This window comes from Ahaetulla prasina, chromosome 2 (assembly GCF_028640845.1).
Source record: "Ahaetulla prasina isolate Xishuangbanna chromosome 2, ASM2864084v1, whole genome shotgun sequence".
Lineage (NCBI taxonomy): Eukaryota > Metazoa > Chordata > Lepidosauria > Squamata > Colubridae > Ahaetulla > Ahaetulla prasina.
This window is the reverse complement of record NC_080540.1, coordinates 67,099,587-67,126,685: the sequence shown is the minus strand read 5'-3', so window position 1 is coordinate 67,126,685 and position 27,099 is coordinate 67,099,587. Positions and strand designations below refer to the sequence as shown.

Below are 27,099 nucleotides of genomic sequence, written 5' to 3'. Positions count from 1 at the left end.
CATAAATCAAACTATTAGGTATTATTAAAGAATAACTCTGAAAACAAATAGGATACAATTCAGCCCAAATTAAGCAAGACATAAATAAGAGAGATGACCCTTTGGATGAAAGCTGTGATTCACAGCTATCATTGGATGAAAAATGCAAGGGAAGAACTTCTGACTCCAATTACCATTTGAAAATGTGTGGGAAAAGAGTCAACCAGGGAAGAAGGTCTGAAGAGAAAGAATCATATCACCTCTTTCCCCCTGATCTTGATTCACAAGAGCCCTTCCATTCACAGAAAGTTAGTACATTTGCAGAACGTAATTCTGTTCATTTAAGCATAGCTGATATTGAACTATAACTAACAGGAAATGTATTTACTTGAATTTGTTAAAATGTATATAACTCCTTTCAACAAATATCATCAAGATAGTACAATTTAAAATCAATAAGATAATTAAAGGGCACTGGGACATTTAAAGAAACGCTTTTTAACTCCTTTGCTGAAAGAAGAGAAAGCAACCATTTGAGAGCATACAAAAAGAAGCACCCTTTTTACATGTTACTCTTTTACTATGACCTTTTCCAAAGCACTACTGTTGAAAATCTCCTCAATGTTTAAAAATATATCTGATCACAGAAAAATCTTGCAATAAGCAAAAAGTAACATTTCTTCTAAAAGGGTCCAACAGTATTGCCACCTAATAAATTAAACAAGAATTGTTCCGTTCTTCCAGCCCATACCTCCTGGACAATTTTAGTTAACAGTACAAACACAATGATGTACAATAGACATAGAATATGCAGTAATGAGTTCTCCTATTATGTCTCATACAGGTAGACCTTTAGCAACAATATTTGGGACCAGCAATTTGGTCATTAAATCTCTAAGTGAAACTATGACTATGACCTTTCTTCAATTATCCTTTTGCTGTGATGGTCGGAAATGTGAGAATTGGTTGTAAAATTAATTTTTAATCACCATAATAGCTGTGCATTCAAAGCAATCACTAAATGAGGATTTCCTAAATTCATATCAATGTAGCTATATCTATCCTATCCTGTCCTGTCCTGTCCTACTCTATCCTATCCATCCATCCATCCATCCATCCATCCATCCTAGAAAGATATTATGATTAGCCCAAGGTCATCTATATGGCTTCCATACCCCTGCTCCACTCTCTGCCTTAAAATCGGATTTGACTCCTGGCAATCACATGGAAAGTCTATAAAGTTTTGTAAGTGGTATGCCATGTCTTCTTCCTAGAGTTGACAGAGGAGAACAGGCCCAAAGTCATATTGCTGGCTTCTGTGCATAAATCAGGATTTAATTTAGATTTCCCCATTCCTATTCCAGGGCCATAACCACGAGACCAACTAGCTCTCAATCTATCATTATATATTACTAAAAGAGAAGAAGGAATTCTATCAGGAAATAAAGGTCAGAGAAAACATTAAGTCAAAGAAATAAATATGTTTGTTCATTATTCATACAAAATTGAGAACAAATCTATTTTCATTTTTTCTGCACAACAAATGCCTCGAAAGAGATGTCAAAACTACCTTTGAAGAAATATATGATAAAGAATGATGTAATTAACCAGAGGTGTCACTAATATAATGAGAAAGATACAACTTAGAAGCAAATACCAGTTATCTAAAATAGAAAACCTCACTGTACATCAATTAAAAATTTAATCAGCAGAATTCATTCATTCTGCAACAGGGCATTCAATTGCTGCTATATTTCAATTGGTTTTAAATGTTAGCTAAAGCAAGTATATATTGTACTTTTAGTCAATGCAGCTCACTTCTGCCACTGAAAGCCAGGTTGATAAACATATACAAACACATGAATAAATCACTCATTTTTCACATACTGTAAAGAAGCAGGGAAACTATGAAAGCTGCTTCATCTAGGCTGACAAAAGCAACATCATAACATCACAATGCAAATGTGCCACTGTTTTGCATAAGTCACAACACTCATCACACATGCAAAAGGAGAAGAGCTTCCAGGTTAACAGCATATGTTAGAATGGCACAGTTGCTTTCATTTTTCTCATGAAAGCAGCAAGAATCTGTTGTTGGCCAAGAAATGTGAACAGATACATATGTTGTTTACCTTGTCTAGCAGTTTGAATGCTTCTTGAAAATCCGTGTTATTTTTTGCTAACACATCAACATCATTTTTGGTTAGAAGCGGTTCTTTAAGTTGCTCTATCCAAGACCACATCAAATTACTGAGAATAAAAGGATCCCTCTCAGCACATATTTTATCCCAGGCTCCATTTTGACTATTCAGTTCTTTCTAACAAAAGAAAAAAACATTTAAATAAATGTTCTATTAATTGCATTTACATTCATGATTTTAAGATAGGACTGTATTATTTCTTGCCAAAAACAACTGCGGGAAGCACTTTCTTCTAGAACATCATAACTATGACGAAGAAGATAGTAGGGTAATGTTTACTAGTTTTTCATCTGCCCAATCTCTGTCACTATTCAGACATTTATATGCCCGAGAAAAGACATTCTGAAGACAACAACCTGTTATATGCCTAATTGTCCTCCATGTTTGTTCTAATATACATTACAGGCTTCTTGCTTCAGACAATCTCTAGTTTACTGACAATGGCAGGAGCCTTACCTTCCTTCAGGTGATTAAAATCATAAACCAATACCTGAATGGTGTCTTATGTATTCCCAATCTGTGTGCCAAGAAAATGAGACTATAAAGATAGTTTCTGTTTTCTGTCAGAGAATCAAGGGGCACAGGATGCTTAACCCTTTCTTAATGTAGAGCAAATGTCTTAGTATCATATAGCAAATGCTTCCCCAGAAAGTAAATCACTCCAAGCAAAAGACAGTTTTCTTCTGTTTTCTTTAGACAGCAAAAATACCAGTGGGAGTCCTTTAAGAATGCACACTGTTAGCGTCTCCCTCCCTGACTTTGAAAGAGCCAAGGGCATGAAAGTTCTACCGAAGAACGTTCCCCGCAAAATTCTTCATGCTCTAGTGCCAAGTCTGTATTCTAATCCCTCCATTCTCCAGGCTTTTATACAGGATAATCAGGAGACAAAGAAGGGTTAATTCAGACCATTTTCCCCAACTCTTTCCCATATATATACATTGTCTCCACACTGACATTTAAGGAAAAACTGTTTGCAACACAAAGTGCAGTTTTACTTTTAATTTACACTGCATTTATTTAAAAAGTCACGGGGGAGAGAGTGCAGAATAGTTGGTTCCTTTCTATCTGTTTTAATTTTAGGCTGCACTTCTTAGTTCCTATTCGAAAGGAAAACACACATATATAAGATGGCTGGCTGCTTACTGCTCATCACTGAAAAGCTTAAGAAATAGAAGATCTCAACTGCTCCTAACCAGGGACACTCTTTCTATGTTTACCTAATGTACACTGACAATATTACTGACAATATTACAAAATGAAATACCTGCCACGTTTCTACTTTAGTCTTCACTTCTTCTGCTTCCATAAATTCATTCAGACCTGCCAGAGCTTTGGCTGCCAAAATTCTTCGTGCTTCTTGAGTTAATTCTGATTGCACAATGATATGGGGGATTGTTTCCGAAAGATCATAGATCTCTTTAGAAGAGTCTGAATCTTCAGATGATATTCGTCTGCCATAAGTGTCCTTTTTCACAAAATTATAGTTCAATGCTTTTAGTTCCTCATCTTCTTCTTCTTCCTCCTCATCCTCCTCTTTTTCTTTCCGATGACATGCTAGGCCTGAAGAAAAGGTTTTACTACGCAGTACTCTTTTTGTATGTCTAGATCTATGGCAGGCAGAAGAGTCGTCTTCATTTTTTCCTGGATTAAATTTTCCCTGAGTTGAGAAAGTAAATGTGTTACGAATTAAGACTTCTTGGTTTAGCTCAATGTGAAGAGGCTGGCAGTGGTCCACCTTGCTTGGCGGGTTAGATTTGTTGCAGAGTGGCACTTGTACAGGCACTGACCATAGCGTTTCTCCTTGCTCAGAGATAAATGCAGCTTTTCTTAAATCTGATTCACTATAGCTAAGGCGCCTTTTGGAACGGCTAAGAGACAAAAAGTAATCAGAAGTCCTTGATTTGCAAAGTGGATCCCATTCGTGTTCCCTGGGATGAAGAGGATTTGACCCTGAGAGAGAGAATGGCTCTGAAGTACTACTATCTTGTCTTCTTAACTCCTTATCAAGTTCCGTAGAAGCTAACTGAGAAACGGTCTCCTCAATTTCAGCTGACAGGTCTGGCATATCTATTAATTCTTCCTCTATCACCTGCCGGTTTTCAACCAAATCCAAGAGCAATTTGCAAACAAGATGGATAAGTTTTGGCACGTGCTTGAGATTTCTGCTTTCATATCCATGCAACAAATGCCGCTGCCTGATCAAGTACTGGGAAAGAGTCACTGCGTGTGCTTTGGGCTCACAGGTAGAAAAAACATTTCTGAGCGGAATTAAGAACTGTGAAAACTCCCTTACGCACAACAACTGTCCTCTAGTCTGAATGGAATTAGGCCTTTTTGCTCTTACAAAAAGGATTGCTTGGTCTGCAGTCATTCTTGTTGCAAAAACCAAGTAACAAGCTATTAAGACACCTGGAAAATGACACATAAAAGATTAATCTCCAAGTCTAAAATAAAAGAACAATAAACTCAGAAAACAACACATGGATGCTCTTTACATCACAGCTGACTGTTAAATTCCCACCAATTGTAAAACTTAGATTACACACTTTCTCTCTCTTTCTCTAAGTGTGGGTTTGTGTATACTGTGTATACACACACACATCCCTACTTAAAATACTTCAAAAATTAAACATGAACATTATAAAAACAAACATTATATATTGAAACTTACGCATTGAACCAGCCGATTTTATGAACAAATTGCACACAAAATCAGAGATCACAGATGGGAAAAGAGTTTTAAAGCACATAATTTTATTTGCTGAGAAAACAAGGTCAAAGAAGGCTATGTGTTACACTTTCCTGCAAATGTTTTCTCTGCTTTAGAAATGGAGGTAAGAAAATTCTTAAAAATAAATAACCAAACAAGTATTTCCAAATGGTAGGTATCCATATATATAGAGAGAAGGCATTCATAGTCTCCATTTCTATTTAAGCGCATTAAAGAATTCCTATTCCTTTGAATAATATTTTTGAAATAAATAAATTCTCTACTCCAAAGTTCTGTTTTCTTTTGAAATGACAACGGAAATACAGTTGAAAACTAAGATTTCTTTAAACTTTTATAGATGCTCTTATGATTAATTCTCAATTTCCTTTTGAACTCAAAAAGCAGTTTAGAGGCATGGGCCACTTTCAAAGAAAAATTCCAAGAAATGCCAGCAAGCAAATACTGATAATCCACAATTAAGCCCAACATTTCCATTACTAAGCAAGACAGTTAAGTGAGTTTTGCCCCATTTTATGACCTTTCTTGCCACAGTTGTTAAATTAATATTTGCAATTGTTAAGTTATAACATGGTTGTTAAATGAATCTGGTTCCCCATGTGTTTGTCAGAAGATCAGCAAATATGACCCCGGAACACTGCAACCATCATAAACACATGCTAGTTGCCAAGTATCTAAAGTTTGATCACATGACCATGGGGGAGACTGCAATGGTTGTGTGAAAAATGGTCACAAGTCACTTTTTTCAGTGCCATCATAACTTTGATTGATCACTAAATAAATGGTTGTAAGTTGAGGGCTACCTATAGTTTGTGCAGACTTTGCAATGCATACCATACAATGCATAAGGTTCAATATTGAATTTTAGAAAAATACATTTTAACTAAACTAGTTATTGCATATTTGTACCTGTTCTCCCAAGTCCCGCATGACAATGAATAGCTACTCGCCCTTCCTGTAAGGCAAAAGTCATCACTTTGACCATATCGAGGATAGTAGTGAGAGAAGCTACATCATAGTCCTTCCATCCAAAGTTATAAAAATAAACTAGAAAAAATATTTAGAACATTATAATTAGAAGACCAAACAGTGCACCCACAAATATATCCCAATGACATTCCTAAGATCTGCAGTAGAAGAGAATGAATTATCTTTCCACAATGTGGTATGTTTTTTATTTAAATTTTAATTTTCCAATCTTACACTCCAAATTCAGCAGGACTTTACCTTTAAAAACTGGCTTATAAAACCTACAATGAAGGGGGAATGTATCAGTCTCTCTCTGTGTATGTATGTACATGCACTTAGATAGTATATAAAAATGCACACTCAGTATTCCTAAATTAATTACATCCTTTTCAAAATAGTCAAACACAGCTATTTGTTTGGACAGTGTGGAAAACTCTTTTTTGTGAAAGAGATGCTAATTAAGTAGATATCTATGTATCTGTAACACACACACACAATTACTGCCAGTGAATATATGCCTATTGTCCTGTGTAATCTGTGTAATGTTTTGGTGAATAATTGCTAGTACTGTTACAGATATTGCCAGGTGCAACTTTCATAATTTAGCTGTCAGTTCCATGGATGCTTTAGTCATTTATGATAGCCACCCGCTCTTTTTCTACATCTTCATTAGTTGTATGTTATTGTATGTTATTTTTTCGTCAATAAACATTCCTCAACTTGCTGCTTTTAACCTTAGAAGTAGGTGGTAGAAACAGCCAGCAAGCAACACACTTTATAATTAACCAGAAACAGCAGCAGCAGGAGCAAACTTACTTCCCGCCTCCATGAAGGCTTCAGGAAGATAGGTGAAACCACTCTCTTGTTCCAGTGGATTCCCACAGCTAGCATGTTCCCCGGGGCGCTGAAGGTTAATTATTGTTTTTATGTCACATCTTAAGCAAAGAAAAAGATGATGCATTATTGACAATGCGTCCTTTCAGTCTTTTCCACCAGCATCCCATGTTATTATTATTTCAGAATAAATTGCTACAAATGATCTGAGCAATGCAGGGAACGGGGGAAGGGGGGAAGATGAGCTTCAGTCTTGTAAGAACTTTAGTAATTTGTTACCAATTTCTTTCACCTTTGGAACTGTTCAATAATATTATATTTTCCAATAAGATCTGTGGAGGGTCGAGACATAGCCAGTATGTTATCTGTTATCCTGAAGAGATGAGGGAAGACGACATAAAAAATAGGAGTAAAAGTATGTTATCATGTTTATTTTAGCAAATTAATCATAATATTTTAAATGCTGTGCTTTCAAATGGTGAAATGCTTTTGATTTTTGTTTAATAAAATACTTATATAAGAGAATGCTAATAAGATGTCAAGATACGGTGATAATAAAAACACAACTAACACCATGTATCTATGGTTTATCTATGTATAAAACATTTTTTCTTCAGAGTGATCTTTTAAAAAGTTTATAAAATGATCCCACACATCTTGACAATGCTTTCATTATATTCAGTTGGGTTTTTTTAATTTAACATTTCAGTTCAATAACATGATCAATACATTTGAATCTTAGTTACATTTAAGTCCGTAATAAAGATATCCATAATGAAATCCATGTTTCAGCTGAAAACATATTGGATTAAGTTGAATTTAGTTTCTGTTGACATCAGTAGAATGCATTCAGTATGATTAATGCCTTGATGAAAACAATTGACCTTTGTTTGAATCCAACCAACAGTTTTAGCATATAAATGTTACAAGCATTAAGCTCATGGACACACATTTCTGAAACACTTCTTGCCTAAATCTTTATCAAACTGTTTTCTTTCACTGAATGTATAATCTAACACTAAGCATATTTTTTTGGAAATTAGTTCAACAGAGTTACAAACTGCTTTATAAGATATTTAAAAGTAACATTTTTGGAAATGTATCATGAATGAATGCTGTATATTACCAGGAGGAATATAATCCTTTAACAGCCTGTTCTTGTTCACTCCACCGAGCTGGGTTTTCATATTTGCAAGCACGGCCACCACACGCCATAGAACACTGCATATGACCAGGAATAACATGACGAAGGCGTTCTCCAACTTTTGTATATTTTGCAGTTGGACGTCTAGATCTTCCTGTAACCCAATGGCGAGACAAAATAAAACTTTCCAACAAAAATCAATTCTGAAAAACAAAGATAAAATGGTAAACTAAATCCAAAAAAACAAAACAAAAAAACATTTGCAAAGAAATAAGACTTTTCTTTCTTGATGTCTGTATAGTTAGCATTTCCTTCATAGGGGAAGAATAATCTCATGATCTAGAAACATTTAATAACAGCTGTTATCTTTGTTCACATTATAAACAAACTCATAAAAATAGCAAGCTTAAAAGTGATACAGTACTATTTTATTAAATAAATGATGTAATCAACTTAAAATGCTTCGTTATAAAAGAAGATCAGAATTAATATATTAGAATGATAAAAATGCCAATACTTTACTTCTTCTTTCATGGAAAGCAGCATTTAGCTCTTCAGGGCTTACAGAGGAAATAGCCACCATAACTCTGTGTGTAGAAGTCGAGAGGACCTCTACAACTGAGCTCCGTCGCCTCTGAAGCACTCGGAGGAGAGGATCAGAAGAAGAATGTCTCCGGCCCTGAAAAAACTTGCTAAAAATATTCACTGGCAAGCGCCTCCTGGGTGATCCTTGCATGGTCACCCACTATTTGCGGCAGTTAAGATATGCTAGAGGATGAAGCTGAATGAGAAAGCTCACTTGCTCAGTACTGAACTTATACAGAGACATGCATCTTTCTGTAAGATCTAACAGCCATTCAGAATAGGCTGCTGTCTCCATAGAAACTAACAATGAACTCACTGATGGCAGCTACGCCTTTTGGCAACTAAATTCTATATACATTGATTTTTTTATTTTTTTTTTGAAGAACAAATTGTTCTACTACTGATGAGGATTAGAATCGTTCAAAGCAGGTAATTCTGAAATGGACCAGTAATTCTGAAATTATTTCCTATGAACAGAAATGAATCCTGGAATTTGAAGAACTGAATTTAGCATCACAAGGTTTAGCCTATTCTTCAGAAGACCCTTAGAACTTTGCATCCTTCAAATAAACTCAAGTTAATAAAGATGTAAATATAGGCAAAAGCAACTTAGTTACGACTGTAAAATGAAAAGCAGAAACATTTATAACTGAACAAACTTTTCTCCTTCCCAAATTGTGTCACGAGCTCATTTTGTAAGCAAAGCAATTCTCATGCATCTTGCTTTTAGCATTAGCATTTACAAAGACAGAGTAGGGTTTGAAAGACTATCCAGTCAATTATTCACATACATTTAATCAGCAGTAACAAAATGCAATACACAAGCAATATTTCTGCTGTCTTATGAGATACGTAACAGAATAAATTATTGCTGGTTGATGGAGCAGCAAACTAAACAAAGTAATTCTGTCAATATCCGGAAGCACTTAATACCAAAAAGAATTCCTAGCTATTGTTTCTAGGTTACATAGACCACCATGCAAAAAGACATACAACTAAAATGTGCTGTTTAAAATTATACATTTCATGAAATAATAGTCCTATGATTTCACTTCAATTTCTGTCTATATTCTTTAAAAACTACTGCCATTCTTCTGAAGAAACTGATGTTTTAAGTATAACTCAATGACAAATATTACATACTATCCAAGTTTTAAAATGTGAAACTATATAAACTTTACCACGAGCAGCTGTAGGACACTATGATCATTGCATGATTCACCTTGTACCTGCTTACAGGCAAAGACTTAACAACAAAAACCAACAATTAAATCAGTGAAGACTTGGACTGAGGAGGCAAAGTTAAAGCTACAGGCTTGCTTTGACTGCACTGATTGGAATATTTTTGAAGATACCTCTGCAGACCTGGATGAACTCAAAGATACTGTAACATCATATGTCAGTTTCTGTAAGTCCTATATGTACTGACCAGGAACTTGCGAATATACAGTAACAACAAACCTTGGTTCACAGCTAAACTTAAGCAGCTACATTGTTCCAAAGAGGAAGCCTACAGAAAAAGTGATAAAATCAGGCCAGAAATGTATTAACAAAGGGGATCAGAGAGCAAAAAGAAGCTACTCTGAAAAGCTGAAGAATCAGTTCTGAACAAATGAACCAGCAAACATGTGGAAAACTCTGAAAAATAGCAAACCTCCTTCCAGGCTGAAGGAAATCAACAACTGGCAGATGACCTGAATGTGTTTTACTGCAGGTTTGAAAGGAAACTACAGCCATCTATCTCCACAACCCCCATCTCAGACACACCAACAACAGCCAAGCCTCCTACAAATGACCCCATCCCCTTGGGTTTACAACCCCTAGTGATCACAGAAAAGGAAGTAAAAGACCTATTTCACAGACAAAAGCCAGGAAAAGTTCCAGGTCCAGACAAGATAACTCCTCCTTGCTTAAAAGTCTATGCTGATCAATTGGCCCCCATCTTCACCCAAATCTTCAATAAATCACTAGAGATGTGCTATGTTCCTTCTTGATTCAAATGCTCTACTATCATTCCAGTGCTGAAGAAGCCCACCATCAAGGAACTGAATGACTACAGACCAGTTGCTCTAACATCTGTAGTCATGAAAACATTTGAAAGGCTAGTGCTGTCCCACTTGAAAACCATCACGGATCCGCTGTTAGACCCCTTGCAATTTGCATACCAAGCAAACAGATCAACAGATGATGCTGTTAATATTGCTCTGCACTACATCCTACAACATCTTGAATCTCCAAGGACTTACGCAAGGGTCCTCTTTGTAGACTTTAGTTCAGCATTCAATACCATCATTCCAGACACTCTTCTAATTAAGCTAAACCAGCTACAGGTACCTGAACACACTTGTAAGGATCCTGTTTGTTCCTAACAAACAGGAAGCAGCAGGTGAAGCTAAGCAGAATCACATCAGATATCTGTACAATTAGCACAGGAGCCCCCCAAGGCTGTGCGGTCTCTCCATTTCTCTTCTCTCTGTATACCTGTATACTGTATCTCTACAGCATCTCTGTAGAGACTGCATCTCTAACAATCTATCTGTTAAACTACTGAAGTTCGCAGATGACACAACAGTGATCAGTCTCATTTGAGACAATGATGAATCCGCATACAGATGGGAGGGTGAACAACTCGTGGTGCGACCGGAACAACCTGGAACTGAACACACTTAAAACCATAGAAATGATGGTAGAGTTTAGGAGAAGCCCTTCCATACTTCCACCTTTTACAATTCTAGACAACACAGTATCAACAGTAGAGATCTTCAAATTTCTAAGTTCTACCATATCGCAAGATCTAAAATGGACAGCTAACATCAAAAACGTTATCAAAAAAGAACAACAAAGAATGTTTTTTCTGTGCCAACTCAGAAAGCACAAACTGTCCAAGAAGCTGCTGATCCAGTTCTACAGAGGAATTATTGAGTCTGTCATCTGCATCTCTATAACGGTCTGGTTTGGTTCTGCAACCCAACAAGACAGACACAGACTTCAGAGGATAATTAGAACTGCAGAAAAAACAATTACTACCAACCTGCCTTCCATTGAGGACCTGTATACTGCACGAGTCAAAAAGAGGACTGTGAAAATATTTACAGACGTCTCACATCCTGGACATAAACTGTTTCAACTCCTATCTCAAAATATCACTATAGAGCACTGCACACCAGAACAACTAGACACAAGAACAGTTTTTTCCCAAACGCTATCACTCTGCTAAACAAATAATTCCCTCAACACTGTCAAACTAGTTACTAAGTCTGCATTACTATTAATCTTCTCATCGTTCCTATCACCCATCTCCTTCCACTTATGACTGTATGACTGTAACTTTGTTGCTTGTATCCTTACAATTTATATTGATATTGATTGTTTCCTGCTTATTTGTACCCTATGACTATCAATAAGAGTAGTATCTTATGATTCTTGATGAACGTATCTTTTCTTTTATGTACACTGAGAGCATATGCACCAAGACAAATTCCTTGTGTGTCCAATCACACTTGGCCAATAAAAAATTCTATTCTATTCTATTCTATTCTATTCTATTCTATTCTATTCTATTCTATTCTATTCTATTCTATTCTATTCTATTCTATTCTATTCTATTCTATATCACGGCTTTTTCTAGAAATGTAGCCACACTGTCAACCAGAAATTGAGTGTTGATTTTTTTCTTTACCTAAAACCTGATCCATAAGTTAAACAATACCCCAAATAATGTACTCCTTTCAGAACATCAATCTGGATAGAAAGTTGTGATTTCCTTCTTTATAAACAAGGATTTTAAAGGTTCAGAATCTTTGGGATGTTAACTCACAAATGTCTATGCTGGACAGGCATTATGGAACTGCTGTATTAGAATCATAGCATTATTCACAGTTGTAGTGGCAGAATTGGGTTGAACTCATAGGGTAAACATCTCAAAGCTCCCTTTGTATGACTCCTTGGGTTCTGCATGCTCTATTTCTGCCTCCTAACTGTGAAGTGGTTTGGTAGTTCTCACCTCCACTATCTATCTCCTGGGTGGGTGAGCAGGTGCTTTTACATGTCATCCCCCGCCCCCCCAAATCCTGCAGTGTAAGACACATAGGACTCACAAAGCATCTATATAAGTAAATGACAAAAATTAAGTCAAAAGGAAAAATAAATAGCCTTATTCATTGAAACATATGGCAAAGGAAATTAGCCTACTCCTTTAGGAGACAAATCAATCTCTCAAGGTATAAATAGAATCAAGCTTTATTTTTTTTTAAAGTAAAAAAAAATGTAAAAAAATCCCTTCTTGGGTTTCAGCAGTCATGTAAAATATTCAGTGGCAAAACAGATAAAAATACACTGTAGAGTTGTTCTAATTGTAGACTGCAGCTTAAAAGGACTTTCCATAGAAAACTATAAAATGCAATAGAAGACTCGGGGCAGACACAGGATGACTTTGATCTGCTCCTAATTTATAGGGACTCTGCTATGAAGAGGTTCCAAATTGTATGAGAGCACAAGTTATTGAGGGTGTACAGAAAACATAAATATCAGAGGCAGTAATGCTTGAAGAACAACATAAATACATTAGACATACTGTGACACAATACTTAATTATTTCTTATTCCTCAAAAAAATAGACTAGCCTGGAATCAAATTGCCACTTAAACATTACAGACACTATTGGGAGTTTTTACAACAGACAACTAAATGTCTAGGATCTGATATTAACATGTTTTTATGCTCCATAAATAAGCAGTTCACATCGAAAGCTACAGAACCTATTAGTTCATGTTAGTATGAATCAAAATTATTAAAAATATTGAGATAAGGACCAAACAACATCAGCTAAGTCATAAATCTTGTAACCCTTTTGAGTCTATGATACTACCAAGCTAACTTGGCAATTTTTATAGTGCATATGACTGTTACTAATATCACTTATAAATTCACATCTTCACTCCCATTTCATTTTGTTTCATTTAGTATTTGTAATGAATACAATATGACTTTCAGCTGGTAAAAATGTTATTCATATTATGGATCAAACCTATTAATTTAATCCATAACCAAAAATAAAAGGTGGTGTTTTCATGCATAACATTCCACAAAATTACCATATGTGAGTTAGGTAATAATTTTAATGAGATGGCAATTACTGGTCATTTTTTCTGCAAAGAATATGAAGCAAAAAACCTAAACAAGCAGAATAATTTATTAACCTTTATTAGACAAGTTGCATTTAGATGTTATCTTCCTGGATAGCTACAGAATATGTTCATGCAATACATTTTTTTTCTTTGCATAATGTTCAATTTAACATTCTTGATTATGCAAAGAAAGAATGTATTGCATGAAATAAATAATAAACCTGAAATTGGTACTATATTTGGACTAGCAAAGAAACAAATTTGGTTTAAATGAATTTTAAAATCATGATTATTTTGTTAAACTAAGCTTGAGACAAAAGAACACGTATAAACACAGATTATCCTTAGTTCTCCAATTTAATTTTTAGCTGTCATAGGAAATCTGTGTGAACACAAAGAGATTATATTACTTGTAAAAATGTTCAATGATCTTAAAAGCTTCTGCCAAAGAGATGAATCAGAATTACAAATTGTAACAATGAATATTTGTTCTCCTCTGTTGTCAGTATTAACCTTTTAATACATAGAATTATTTCACTATTCCTTCTGACGCAGTTGCTCATTTTCCAACCTGATATCAAGGTTGAAAATATATGAAGCAAAAAAAACCCAAGCTAAATAGCTAAGAAATTTATTGGGAAAACTGTGAACATTGGTTTTTGGTGTTTTTTTTTGTTAAAATCCACAGTAAAATGGTTTTTAAGTATCAATTAAGATAAACTTTGTGTTGCAATAAGTGAAGAAAAATTTTGCTTTCTCACATACTACTCAAATAATAACTTTTTAATACTCAGGAAACAGACTGATTAAGTAAGTTGAACAGAGCATAGTGAAATTGGGAGATAATATCAGCAGACGTGAAAGATATGCACATGAGATATTTGCCAAACAGTTGATTGGCATGTAAGCTGTTCCTTTGTGGCCCATAATTATTTTTTATTTATATCAATGTGGCCTTTTCATTTCTTAAATTGTGCAGGTCTGGCCTGTTCTATATGGCATTAATGCAAACAAAAACATTCAAATTGGGTAAGAAAGTTGTAAAATTATGGCCATTCCCTACTCCATTTCCATTGTCAAGTTTGGATCATCTACAAGAGCTGTGGTCCTTCAGCTGTCCTTTGTTTTACCCAATGAAGGAAGGCATGAGGCAGTTTAACCAGTTTCGTTTAGGGCAAATTAGTGAGACTTAGCTCTCTGTTTTGTCCTACATAAACAGTTTTATCCATGCAAGACAAAGCAGAGAGTCAGTACGCCGGGCTTCATTCGGCATGAACACTGGCAGTCTAAATATGATGAAACAGTTTACTCATCTTGTAGGGAATATTTTTCTTCAGGAAGAGGAAGAATAGGATTTATTATTTGCAATACCTTCATAGAAAACTGAATTATGAAGGTAAAAAACGACAGGAGTTATATTACTATTATATTATATAATTATATATTATATGCTTAGAAATAATACTTCCACTATAGACTTATCACTTGACTCCTTTACTTTCCTCCACTGAATCCTAAAACAAAGGTGAAAGGTTGTACCAATTTTGGCACGGATTAGTAGTGACAAATTATTCATAAAATCTGTTCCATGTTTTTTTATTTGATTCTTTACCTGAATCCTATTTCAACTGATGGAACTATAAAATCTACTTGAAACAATCTGCTTCAGCTCTGCATTCAGAGTTTAGATAAATTCAATATCTCATCCCTATTATTATCCACTACTGGTCCTACCTGCTAAACGTCATGTACTAAAAAAGTAATTACCTGTATTCATGGTTGTGCTGCTGGTTATCAGAGAACTGTAAGGTGCCTCATTTTGTAATAAGACTCCAGCAGCCATTGCAGTACCTGTAGGAAGAAAATTTTAACAATAAGCATGTGTTTTTCTATGTATGTGCATGTCTGTGTCAGCCCTACAGATCAGATTCAACTGATCTGATTTTTAGTCGAATATATTTAAGCAGCTTGTAAGTGTTTTAACTGCTGACATGCCTTTTCTTTAGAGCTTAGTGTTAAAAATGTTACGCTACCTATATTACTAAACAACATGAAAGCCTTGATTGATCAATGGGATATAAGAGAAATGACCAATGGGATATAAGAGAAATAAATGGTAAACAAGATTAACAAACAAAATAAAATTAACAGAATTGTTGTATCTCTGTAAAGAAAAAGAATGCAATAGATCCAATTGAAGGAAGTCTCATCTTGTAGAATGGTGTTGATGGACACGCCAGGAAATGAAGGTATAGCTTTAATTATGAATGAAAGAATAAAATTAAATTTTGAACAAAATAAAAGGAAGAATCGAGTGATAGTTAAATTTATAGTGAAAATGGTGATAATGTAAGAGCTGAAGATGAGTTCTGGAATAAACTGTAATGCTTTGATAAAGCTAATTCAGAGAAAACAATTATTCTGCTAGAAGATATAAACGCAGTACTAAAAAATATGTGCGTTAAAACGAAGAGAGAAAGAGTCAAGAATGAATGGATTCTGAATGAATGGGAAGTGAATACAAAAATGGCCTTCCAGGGGAAGAAAACCGAAAACCTCTCTGCAAAAGTAGACCACAGCAGAGAATGAAGAACAGGTAAGCAGACCAGCTCTTTGGAATCTCTCCAGACATGGAGAAGATGGGGGGGGAAAAACACTGCATTCTGGATGCAAATCATAATCATGGTGACTATGGGTTTTGCAACCATTGTAAGTACAAGCCAGTTACCAAGCGCCCAAATGACGATCACATGATCATGGATGTATTAGCTGGAACTTTCTAAACTGGTTGTAATCACTTGTTCGGCACTGCCATAACTTTGAATGTTTACTGAAAAAGCAGCATTAACCAATGACTATCTGTACTTCTAAGCTATTAGAAACTTTCAGAACAATAAGTTTGAAAATGCTGGGTGAGTTCAATCTTGAACAACAGATTACTTACTTTTATCTCAACTTTGTTATTTTTATAAATAACTCAAAGCAACAAATACACACAACACAACTTCCTCCTCATTTTCCCCACAATTCAGTGAAGAGAGTTGTGCTGAGAAGCCCAAAGCTATACAGATGGCTTTCACGCCTAAGACAGGACTGGAGCTCATAGACTCCTGATTTTTAGCCTGGTGTCTTAATCATAGACCAAACTAACTGTTGCTACTTCAGGCAGCCCTTTATGGACTTTCTGCTGATATGAGGTCAGAAAATATGTTCTATGTATTTGTTTATATCAGAGATGAAATATGGAATAAAAAAATAATTATCTGTAACCTTTTAGGGGGTGGAGAGTTATTATATATTTGTTTAGTGAAAGTTCGAAGTCACTTCCTTATTTTTCTTTCACTTTTTATTCATTCTCCTCTTTTCTCTCTTCTTTTAGTATGTATTCAGCGTTACTTTAATAATCAAAATTGACACACAGACACAGAGTCATTTCTGAATGAATGAGATTTGAATTGTAAAACAAATTATATGAAAGAAAAGTGACTGAATCAGAAAAAATCATGATTGAACCGAGTTGAAGATACTCTAAGAGAAGTGTGGCAGCATGGAAGCTTCCAGCCTAATACGGCTTCCAAAGCTGACAGGGACGAAGTGAGCATTTTAAAGAATAAAGGCAATATATGAAGCAGCGTATGGATATGAAAACAGTGAGAAGGTGGTTTACAAGGATAAAAAATCATACAGAAATATAGTGAATAATGTTATAGTGAATAATACAAGGAAGAAGGATAGTATTTTTTATCTACTTTCATTTTCCTGCAAAACAAGGAAGTTACAGTAGGGGAGAAGAAAAAAACCCTAATATGTCTCAATTTCTTTCAATAATAGATGTAACTGTGCTAAAATTCTTTACCTGCTCCCAGATTTAGATGCAACACCTATAATCTCACCAAAGTCAGTGATATATTGCACTTTTTAATGTGACAGTGAATGGAAAACATTAAATCCACAAAGAACAACCATATTAATTGTACTTTTCAGCAACTGTAGCAGTCAAGAATCACATCTGCACCTTAGTCTAAAAATACAGTTCAAGCCTTATTTAAATAACTTATTTACAGAATTGATTTGTTTTTTTAAAACACATTTCTTCCTGGGATTATAGAATATAATAAAGAAATCCAAGATTTTAGTATATCTTTTGATTTTCTCAAACACGAAGTTAGCTGTAAAGATTCTTTAACATCCTATATGAATCTGGAAGCTCTAACTCAATAAGTGCCTACAAGATTATTTCAGTTCAGGTTCAGGTCTACATTGTTTTTTAATCTGTCTTTTAATTAAAAATATTTCATTTCAAAATGTGTCTGCATACCAACAAAATCATTTCACTATATAGGTACCATCAGCTTATTTTTAACTTCCTAGGTTTTATGTTGTCATGAATACTAGTTAACAAGTCTCATTTTTTCTGGATGTATTTAATCCAATTTTAAATCCATCACATTTTATTTGGCAAATTCTATAAACTAATTATGTGTTAAGTAAAAACTAGACAGTTTTGTTTGGCTTGAATTTATAACTATTTGGTTTGTTTCTTTGATTAGTACATTTCATCATTTGAGGAAAGGAGATTTTCCTGTTCATGAGTCCTTTACTGTATAATAGCAGCTTTATGTGGAAAGAAAAAATATATAAATTTAGAATTGATCTCTCAGCCAGGAATTCAAATTATTATCTTTCATATGACCAATTAGGTTTTTAGCACAAGTGTTTATTCCAAAATATAGCAAGACAATATTTGGTACTGAAAAGCTGCTACAGTTAAATTGCATTTCGAATGCTCTATTTCGTGCAGGTAGTCCTCATTTAGTAACCAAATTGGGACTTGATTGTTAAGCAAATAGATTTCTAAATAAATCTACTTTACAAACTGAAAAGTTTGTAAATGTGAGGACTAGTCTTAAAGTTACTTTTTTATCACTGTCATAATACTAGTAGTTGCTAAACAAGGACTGCTTGTAGCTTTCAAGTTTGAGTTCTACATTCTTAAAATAAGACCAAGCACAGGCCAAAATGTTATACTGGACATTATTAAAATTCCAAAATAATGGAATATTCTATATGGCCTTAAATATGAATTATAAACAAATTAATTAGATTGGTAATATTGCTAGCTGAAAAAGATTGCAAAGTAGTTAGGCTATTTAGGAGTTACATGATAGTTTTTATTTCTCTTATGATGATGAGAAACCCACTCATAATTTTTGGCGAGGGTGAGCTGCATGCATTCTTAACAAAGTAACCATGCATTCATAATTTAGTCAGTTTCCTACTTTCCATGGAATACTGAACTGTATACCAATCCAATTCCCACTTAATTTGTGAGAGTAGAGAGAAGGCCTTTATGCTTACAGAATGTGAAAAATGTTACACTTCTATATTAATGAAATTCTTAGGATGTTTTCTTTTTCATTATTAAAAACATTTCTTTTCCTGAAGAGAGGAAAAAGACAATTGCTTAAACTATATTGTAAATTATAAGCAATACTTATTAGGAAGATGCTCATGTCAACAATTGGTTAATTTTTTTTCCAGATTGTTTTTACTCAAGAGATGTGGCATGTTGTTTCAGGTTATGTTCCTAATTCTCCTGCAGAGATAAAGAAGTCATATGCCTGGCTAATCAGATCACTTACATTTATCTAGGCAACATGCACCTCTAACTACTGTCACAGATAAGAAACTCAGGGAGAAGCTTGCCTGATTTTTCCAAACACTATCGTTTACACAATTTAAGGAATATTTTATCCCTCTTTATTTGTGTAACAGTTCTTGCCTCTTTCCTCTAGGTTTTAATCTTAGAAGCATGGCTGAATTGGAAATTTTTCTTCCCCTTATACTGATTAATGTCATTTCCTAAGAAGATCATGTCTGGAAGATACTAATTGATAGGATCGAAGTCAACTGAGCTTTTTGTCACGATCTAACACAACTGTACTTGAGTTTTATGGTCAATACCAGCTTGGAGATATCTATAGGAGAAGATGGCTGTCTTGTTTCTCTTCAGCCCTTTAAAGGTGAAGAGAAATTCCCTGTAGTGAATCATCATTTCCTTCTAAAACCCCTTTAAAAATGGGCTTTGTGGTCAGGATAGTGCATCTGGGTCTGTTCTTTCTGTCAGGTCTTGTACAGAAGATAATTGTTCAGCTTCAGGGCTGCTAGAATTTTATTCTCTGTTACTTAAAGGATGAATAGAAATGCTCAGTAAGATAATCTATTTGGGACAGCAATGCTTCTAATAGGCAGATTAAGTTCAGGAATAATGGTATCTTCACCTAATTTCAAGAAACAGAATCTTTAACACTGTTTGAAGTCAACATTGCAGATAGAAGTGAACATGACAAAAATGAATCCAGAAAGGCTGTTGCTGTTTAAGTTCTTTAAGTCAATAAAAGACTTGTCTTTTAGAGGAAGATTTGACATAGTCCAGAACAGTGGTTCCCAACGTGGGGCCCACGCCCCACAGGAGGGCAATTTGATTTTTAATCGTTCAGCTTCGGGACGGATTGGATCAAAATTGGGTAGATCCAGGCGAGAGTTTCGAGACTCGTCTTGTTGAGACTGTTTGGGATAGTTTTGACCCTGTGACTCCCGAGGACATGGACAGGTTGCTGGGAAGGTTGAATGCCACCACATGTTTACTGGACCCATGCCCCTCCTGGTTGGTGCTGGCCACGCAGGAGGTGACACGAGGCTGGCTCCGGGGGATTACAAATGCTTCTTTGCGGGAGGGGGTCTTTTCCGCTGCCTTGAAAGAGGCGGTGGTGAGACCTCTCCTCAAGAAGCCTTCCCTTGACCCAGCTGTTTTAGGAAATTACCGTCCAGTCTCCAATCTTCGCTTTACGGCGAAGGTTGTAGAGAGTGCGGTGACACGTCAACTACCCCAGTACCTGGATGAAACTGTCTATCTAGACCCGTTCCAGTCCGGCTTTCGGCCCGGATACAGTACGGAGATGGCTTTGGTCGCGTTGGTGGATGATCTCTGGAGGGCCAGGGATAAGGGTTACTCCTCTGCCCTGGTCCTATTAGACTTCTCAGCGGCTTTCGATACCATCGACCATGGTATCCTGCTGCGCCAGTTGAAGGGTTTGGGAGCGGGAGGCACCGTTTATCGGTGGTTCTCCTCTTACCTCTCTGACCGGACGCAGACGGTGTTGACAGGGGGGCAGAGATTGACCCCGATGCGCCTCATGCGCCGCAGGGATCGATTCTCTCACCTCTCCTGTTCAACAACTATATGAAGCCGCTGGGCGAGATCATCAGTGGTTTTGGGGTGAGGTACCAACTGTACGCTGATGATACGCAGCTGTACTTTTCCACCCCAGGCCACCCCAACGAAGCTATCGAAGTACTGTCCCGGTGTCTGGAAGCCGTACGGGTCTGGATGGGGAGGAACAGGCTCAAGCTTAATCCCTCCAAGACGGAGTGGCTGTGGATGCCGGCACCCCGGTACAGTCAGCTGCAGTTGCGGCTGTCTGTTGGGGGCGAGTAATTGGCTCCGATGGAAAGGGTGCGCAACTTGGGCATTCTCCTGGATGGGCAGTTGTCCTTTGAAGACCATTTGACGACCGTCTCCAGGAGAGCTTTTTATCAGGTTCGCCTGATCCGGCAGTTGCGTCCCTTCCTGGACCGGGATGCCCTATGCATGGTCACTCATGCTCTTGTTACCTCTCGCTTGGACTATTGCAATGCTCTCTACATGGGGCTCCCCTTGAAGAGCACCCGGAGACTCCAGTTAGTCCAGAATGCGGCTGCGCGGGTGATTGAGGGAGCAGTTTGGAGCTCCCATGTAACACCCATCCTGCGCAGACTGCACTGGCTGCCTGTTGTCTTCCGGGTGCGCTTCAAGGTGTTGGTGACTACCTTCAAAGCGCTCCATGGCTTAGGACCGGAATATTTACGGGACCGTCTACTGCCATCTTCTATCTCCCAGCGACCGGTGTGTTCTCACAGAGAGGGACTCCTTAGGGTGCTGTCAGCCAAGCAATGTCGACTGGCGGCCCCCAGGGGGAGGGCCTTCTCTGTGGGGGCTCCTACCCTGTGGAACAAACTTCCCCTGGACTTCGACAATTACCTGATCTCCAGACCTTTCGCCACAAACTTAAAACTTATTTATTTCATCTTGCTGGACTGGCTTGAATTTTTAAAATTTTTAATTGATTCTATGGGTTTTAAATTTTATAAATTTTACAGGGTTGATATTGTATTTTAAATGGGGCCAATTGAATAAGTTTTTTAATGGTTGTTTTTAGCATTGTACGTGTTGTTTTTTGTATTTTATAGTGGCTGTAAACTGCCCTGAGTCCTTCGGGAGAAGGGCGGTATACAAATTAAAATATTATTATTATTATTATTATTATTATTATTATTATTATTATTATTATTATTATTATTATTATTATTATTATTATTATTATTATTATTAATGGGGGCAACTGGAACCTTGTTTAAACCAAGTTTAAACTTTGGAGGCTTCCTTTGAGTGAGTAGGAGTCACTTTTTGAATAGTAAGAATTATATGTCGGGCAGGGGGGAATGTTAAGATTTTAGAGATGCTTAGGTGGGGCTTGGCCAAAAAAAGATTGGGAACCACTGCTCTTGAGGGAATCATGACCACCAAAGAGCCAGTTTTGAGCGGAAAGATTCAACTTTATTGCTCAATGTTCTAGCAGCAGTAAGAAGGATATGCCTAATTATGATACTTCACAGTTCCAACTATGATACATCCCAAGTCATTCTGATCTAGAAAATTAACTTTGCCTTCATTATTTAAATGTATGTATGTCTTTACTATTTAAATGTGTATCATTTAAGTGTATTTAGAGCATAATACTAGCTATACCACACTAGACATGACACTAACCATAAAGAATCTGCAGAGGTTTCAACAGACTTTAAAAATATAGAAAAGCTGCTCAAAAATACATAGAATTGTATTATTGCATTATTCCAATAGTGCTCAACTTATGACTTTCAATTAGGGCTTGTAGTGCCCCACAGTCACATGACCATGATTTATGATGGTTTACTTTCGGTTTCTAACAAAAACTGGCCCATAGCAAACAATGTATTGTTTATTGTTGCTAAGTCGTTCACTTAATGACCACCATGGAAAAGATTGTAAAATTGAGTCTGGTCATCTGGTGACCCACTTTATGACCATCATGACTTACAATCATGATTGCCATGCTCAACTATGGCTATAATTTGAGAACTACCAGTTCTCAAATTTTCTTTTGTTTTTTGGACAAATAGTTTCTCTAGCTATGTTCAGGATGCTGGTCTCAACTTTCAACACTTTAAATAGTTTAAAGTCTTTCCATCTAAGAGATCACCTATCTTGTGTTAAATGTGATCATTAAGGCCAGCAGAAGAGCTCTGTTTTTAAGGCATTCCCATTCACAGAAGCCCACCTCTCAAGGAAAGATTTTTTTTCTTGTATCTCTTCTCAGTATGAAACACTCCTTGAGAAACTGTGTGCTACTGTCAACATTTTAGAAAGGAATTACAATACATATAGACTTTTATATTGTAGCAGAATATTGTCCACTGTTACGGCACAACTAGTTCTTTCAATGAATAGTTAGGACTGCAGGAAAAAAAATTGTAACCAGCCAGCCTTCCATTGAGGAGCTGAATATTGCATGATTCAAAAGAGGGCTGAGAAAATATCTGCAGGCCCTACATATCTTGGACATAAACTGTTTCAACTCCTCCCCTCAGGATGCTGCTATAGGACATAGCATGCCAGAACAACTAGACACAAAGACAGTTTTTCCCCTCATGCCATCACTCTGCTGAATGCCTAATTTCCACAGTATCGTCTCATGTATAAGAATATTTACTGTATCCATGTAATATGGCTGTATTATCATTATCCTTCTCATCTTTTCTACTACCTTCTCCTATTGGTATCTTATATTACCATGTTGTTTGTATGTACACTGTATTTTTCGCTCCATAAGGTGCTCCTGACCATAAGACGCACCTAGGTTTAGAGAAGGAAAACAAGAAAAAAAAATCTGCCTCTGCCTCCCAGCATCCATCTGGTATTCATCTGGTTAGCGTCCTTGCAGCAAACAGCAAATTCCCTCCTCTGTCAGGGAATGCTGGAGCCTTCGCCTCCAAGCAGCCGTTTGGTGGTTAGATCGGCCTCCCAGAATACCGCCAATCAGCTGTTCCAGGCGGTGGGGATCACTGCCACCGTTCACCGCTGCTGCCTGTCACCCAAATTAGCTCCATAAGACACACAGACATTTCCACCCACTTTTGAGAAGAAAAAAAGTGCATCTTATGGAATGAAAACTACAGTATATTACCTTGTTGATTATGCACTGGAGACAGATTCCTTGTTATGTCCAATCCCATTTGACCAATAAAGTATTCTAAAGTATTCTAACTAACTGTTTCAAAAGTGTTTCATAGCTTTAATATCTTTTGAATGGTTACTGTTTTACATATATTTAATTTCTGTTTTATATTGCTTTGACTATATATTTATGAGAAGGCAGCACAGCAAAACCTTGATTTGACAGGCTAACATTTAATAGACTTTGATAATCTGGAACAGATTTCTGGTGGACATCTCACAACGTAATGAATACGTCTCACACAATCTAAGTAGTCCATGTTGTTAAATTTAGACTAATTTTAAGACATAAGTGGTGATAAATGATATCACCATAAATATGAGGCAATTCTCTGCAATTATGTACTTTAATGGACAGTTGGAAGTAATCAACATCCCCGGTAGTTCATTAAATCAAGACTTCATCATACCTTACATATTAATATAAGTGTGCATTAATATTAATCTTCTCATCGTTCCTATCACCCATCTCCTCCCACTTATGACTGTACTATTGTAATCTTCTTGCTGGTATCCTTAAGATTTATATTGACTGTTTCCCCATGACTATCATTAAGTGTTGTACCTTATGATTCTTGACGAATGTATCTTTTCTTTTATGTACACTAAGAGCATATGCACCAAGACAAATTCCTTGTGTGTCCAATCACACTTGGCCAATAAAGAATTCTATTCTATTCTATTCTATATTCTATTCTAAATATTATTCATAATAAACACGATATTATGAAAAAAGCACAGGAATATTGTCACTTCATGAAGACATATAATTTAATCCCAATACCTATTCTATACTTCCTCTTCTCCTGTAATGTATTATATTTAGAATTATAGTATTAGTGTATAAAAGATTTGCATTGGAAAATTATAGTTTGCTATCCATCTACAGTACTGTTCTGCAGATATTTTATTATAATGCTTCTATCTTTAGTAAGACTGAGTAATGGGATATATCCAATGGTAGAATTTGTTTGCAATGACTGTTTTTTCTCAAAAAATAAAATCTTGGTGTTAAGATTATGGGCATCACTTTAACAGATTTTTTTTACTTACTTTCAGTATCTAGCACTATATTCCTTGCACTACTCTTTCATTTGTTATTTTGATTTTTCTAAACACTAAAAGGTAAAGGTAAAGGTTCCCCTCGCACATACGTGCTAGTCATTGCCGACTCTAGGGGGCGGTGCTCATCTCCGTTTCAAAGCCAAAGAGCCAGCGCTGTCCAAAGATGTCTTCGTGGTCATGTGGCCAGCATGACTCAACGCCATAGGCACACGGAACGCTGTTACCTTCCCACCAAAGATGGTCCCTATTTTTTCTACTTGCATTTTTACGTGCTTTCAAAACTGTAGGTTGGCAGAAGCTGGGACAAGTAATGGGAGTTCAACCCGTTACACGGCAGCTAGGGATTTGAACCGCTGAGCTGCCGATCTTTCGATCGACAAGCTCAATGTCCTAGCCCCTGAGCCACCGTGTCCCTCTAAACACTAGGTTTGGCTTTATTTGCCATACAATCATTAACAGATTTAACTTAAGTACATGTAGGAGGTTGCAGGGGAAAAAATTAACTCTTGCAGAGTCTAACTCATCAAGAATTTTAATCTCAGTTCTTTGTTAATCGTACTTTCTTTTTTATCCTCTTCTATTTAAGAATCTTCAGTTCTATTCCTTTTAACAAAGTGAATTACAAATATAAAACATAACTCAGAATGGTTAATTCTGGCTGTTTATGAATTGCTCCAGACATAAGCAATTAACACGTTTTTTAAAATCAAGATAATACTGGGTCCACTATGAATCAGAATTATGCATCAACTGAAATAGGCTTACATACCCTAATTCAACAGAACTTAGTGTAAAAACCTAGTCCAAATGTTAAAAGATGTTAGTGGACCACATACAATATACAGGCCACATTCTCTTCATCCCTTTCCTAGACTTAGAATATTGCAGGATATAACTACCTATGCAAATGAAGGGGATGAATATTTTTCACTCCCATCATTGTTTACAAGGTCAATAAGGGCAGGTGACCTAATAGTAACAACAAAGAACAAGCTACAGAACACTCCTGCTTCGCTATAATATGTGGCTCTTGGCAGATACCCATTACCTGATATTGAACCTGCCATGGACTATGTGGAAATATCCTATACTTTCCAGACTGCCTTAGTCCAGATTGCAAAAACAAAGATATACCGGTAATGAAGAAAGTTTTACTGCAGACCAATGCAATAGAATGCAGTATCTGAAGCTTCCTTTTAAGAATCAATGATATTACTTTACTGGCATAAGGAAAGAGAGACAGTGTGTACATGTATGCTAAAAATCCAAAATTAATTCAAGAAAGAAAGAAAAAGATTTCAGAATTAACAGGTGGTTATTAAGAGCTTAAATGATACTTATAAAAGAGGATTACATTATATTTTATTATGGTGTCAAGCTTATATAAAACCTTATGGTTTTAATACTGAAGCTTGACATGTGACTCAGATTTTTAAAAAAGTACTTACATATAATCTTAAAATTAAAACAGGACATAAGGAATATTTAAGTGTAGGAAAAAATTTACTTTGCTTTTTTAACAATATATTTTTAAACAGTATATTGGTTTTGCATCTCTCTTTTTCTTTCTCTTTCTCTGTCTCTCTTTCTGCATGCACCCACAAAATGAAGATTGGATAATTAAGAAACTACAAAGGAATTACAGAAGTAGTTCTCTGACAGGTTTTTTCTCTCTTTAAATTCTGCATGTCACCTAATGTCAAGGCTTGGATTTTAAAGGAACAAAGAGAAAAGGAACATGATTCAGTTACATCCTGAATATAAGTAATAACCGGAGGTGCTGATTAAAGACAGTGAATAATCAATGGGGTTGTCATGAATGTTTGTCAATGGTAATGGGGGATAATTAACAACAGTCAATTAGGGAGGGAAGATTAGCCATTCAAAAATGCTTTGGTTTTGCTCAAGACATTTTTTTCATCCATGGTAAAACTCAAAAGCTTTCATTGTAAATTTTAAATAAATACTTGTGCTTTCTCCTATCCATTAAATAGAAGGATTTTTTTTCTTCTAACTATATTACATGCAGAAAAAGAAAAATGAAATCATAGGAACCGTGGTCTACATTAAATGACTCATATGCAATTGAATTA

At 36.0% G+C, this 27,099-nt stretch overlaps 1 protein-coding gene across 5 annotated transcripts in view; it reads right to left on the bottom strand.

Moving 5' to 3' along the window:
• Positions 1–27,099, bottom strand: part of PTPDC1 (protein tyrosine phosphatase domain containing 1) — a 40,766-nt gene that overhangs the window by 3,454 nt on the left and 10,213 nt on the right. For 2 of the 5 annotated variants that reach the window (XM_058172791.1, XM_058172794.1), the window contains exons 2-8: positions 15,334–15,417; positions 7,838–8,009; positions 7,004–7,084; positions 6,694–6,812; positions 5,818–5,955; positions 3,445–4,589; positions 2,112–2,297 (exon numbers count right to left, since the gene is read on the bottom strand). In XM_058172791.1, the coding sequence (XP_058028774.1) occupies positions 2,112–2,297; positions 3,445–4,589; positions 5,818–5,955; positions 6,694–6,812; positions 7,004–7,084; positions 7,838–8,009; positions 15,334–15,409 (1,917 nt within the window). In that variant the 5' untranslated portion in view covers positions 15,410–15,417. Of the gene's footprint in view, positions 1–2,111; positions 2,298–3,444; positions 4,590–5,817; positions 5,956–6,693; positions 6,813–7,003; positions 7,085–7,837; positions 8,010–8,377; positions 9,041–15,333; positions 15,418–27,099 lie in introns of those variants that run through there. The other 3 variants (XM_058172790.1, XM_058172793.1, XM_058172792.1) reach the window with 3 other exon arrangements.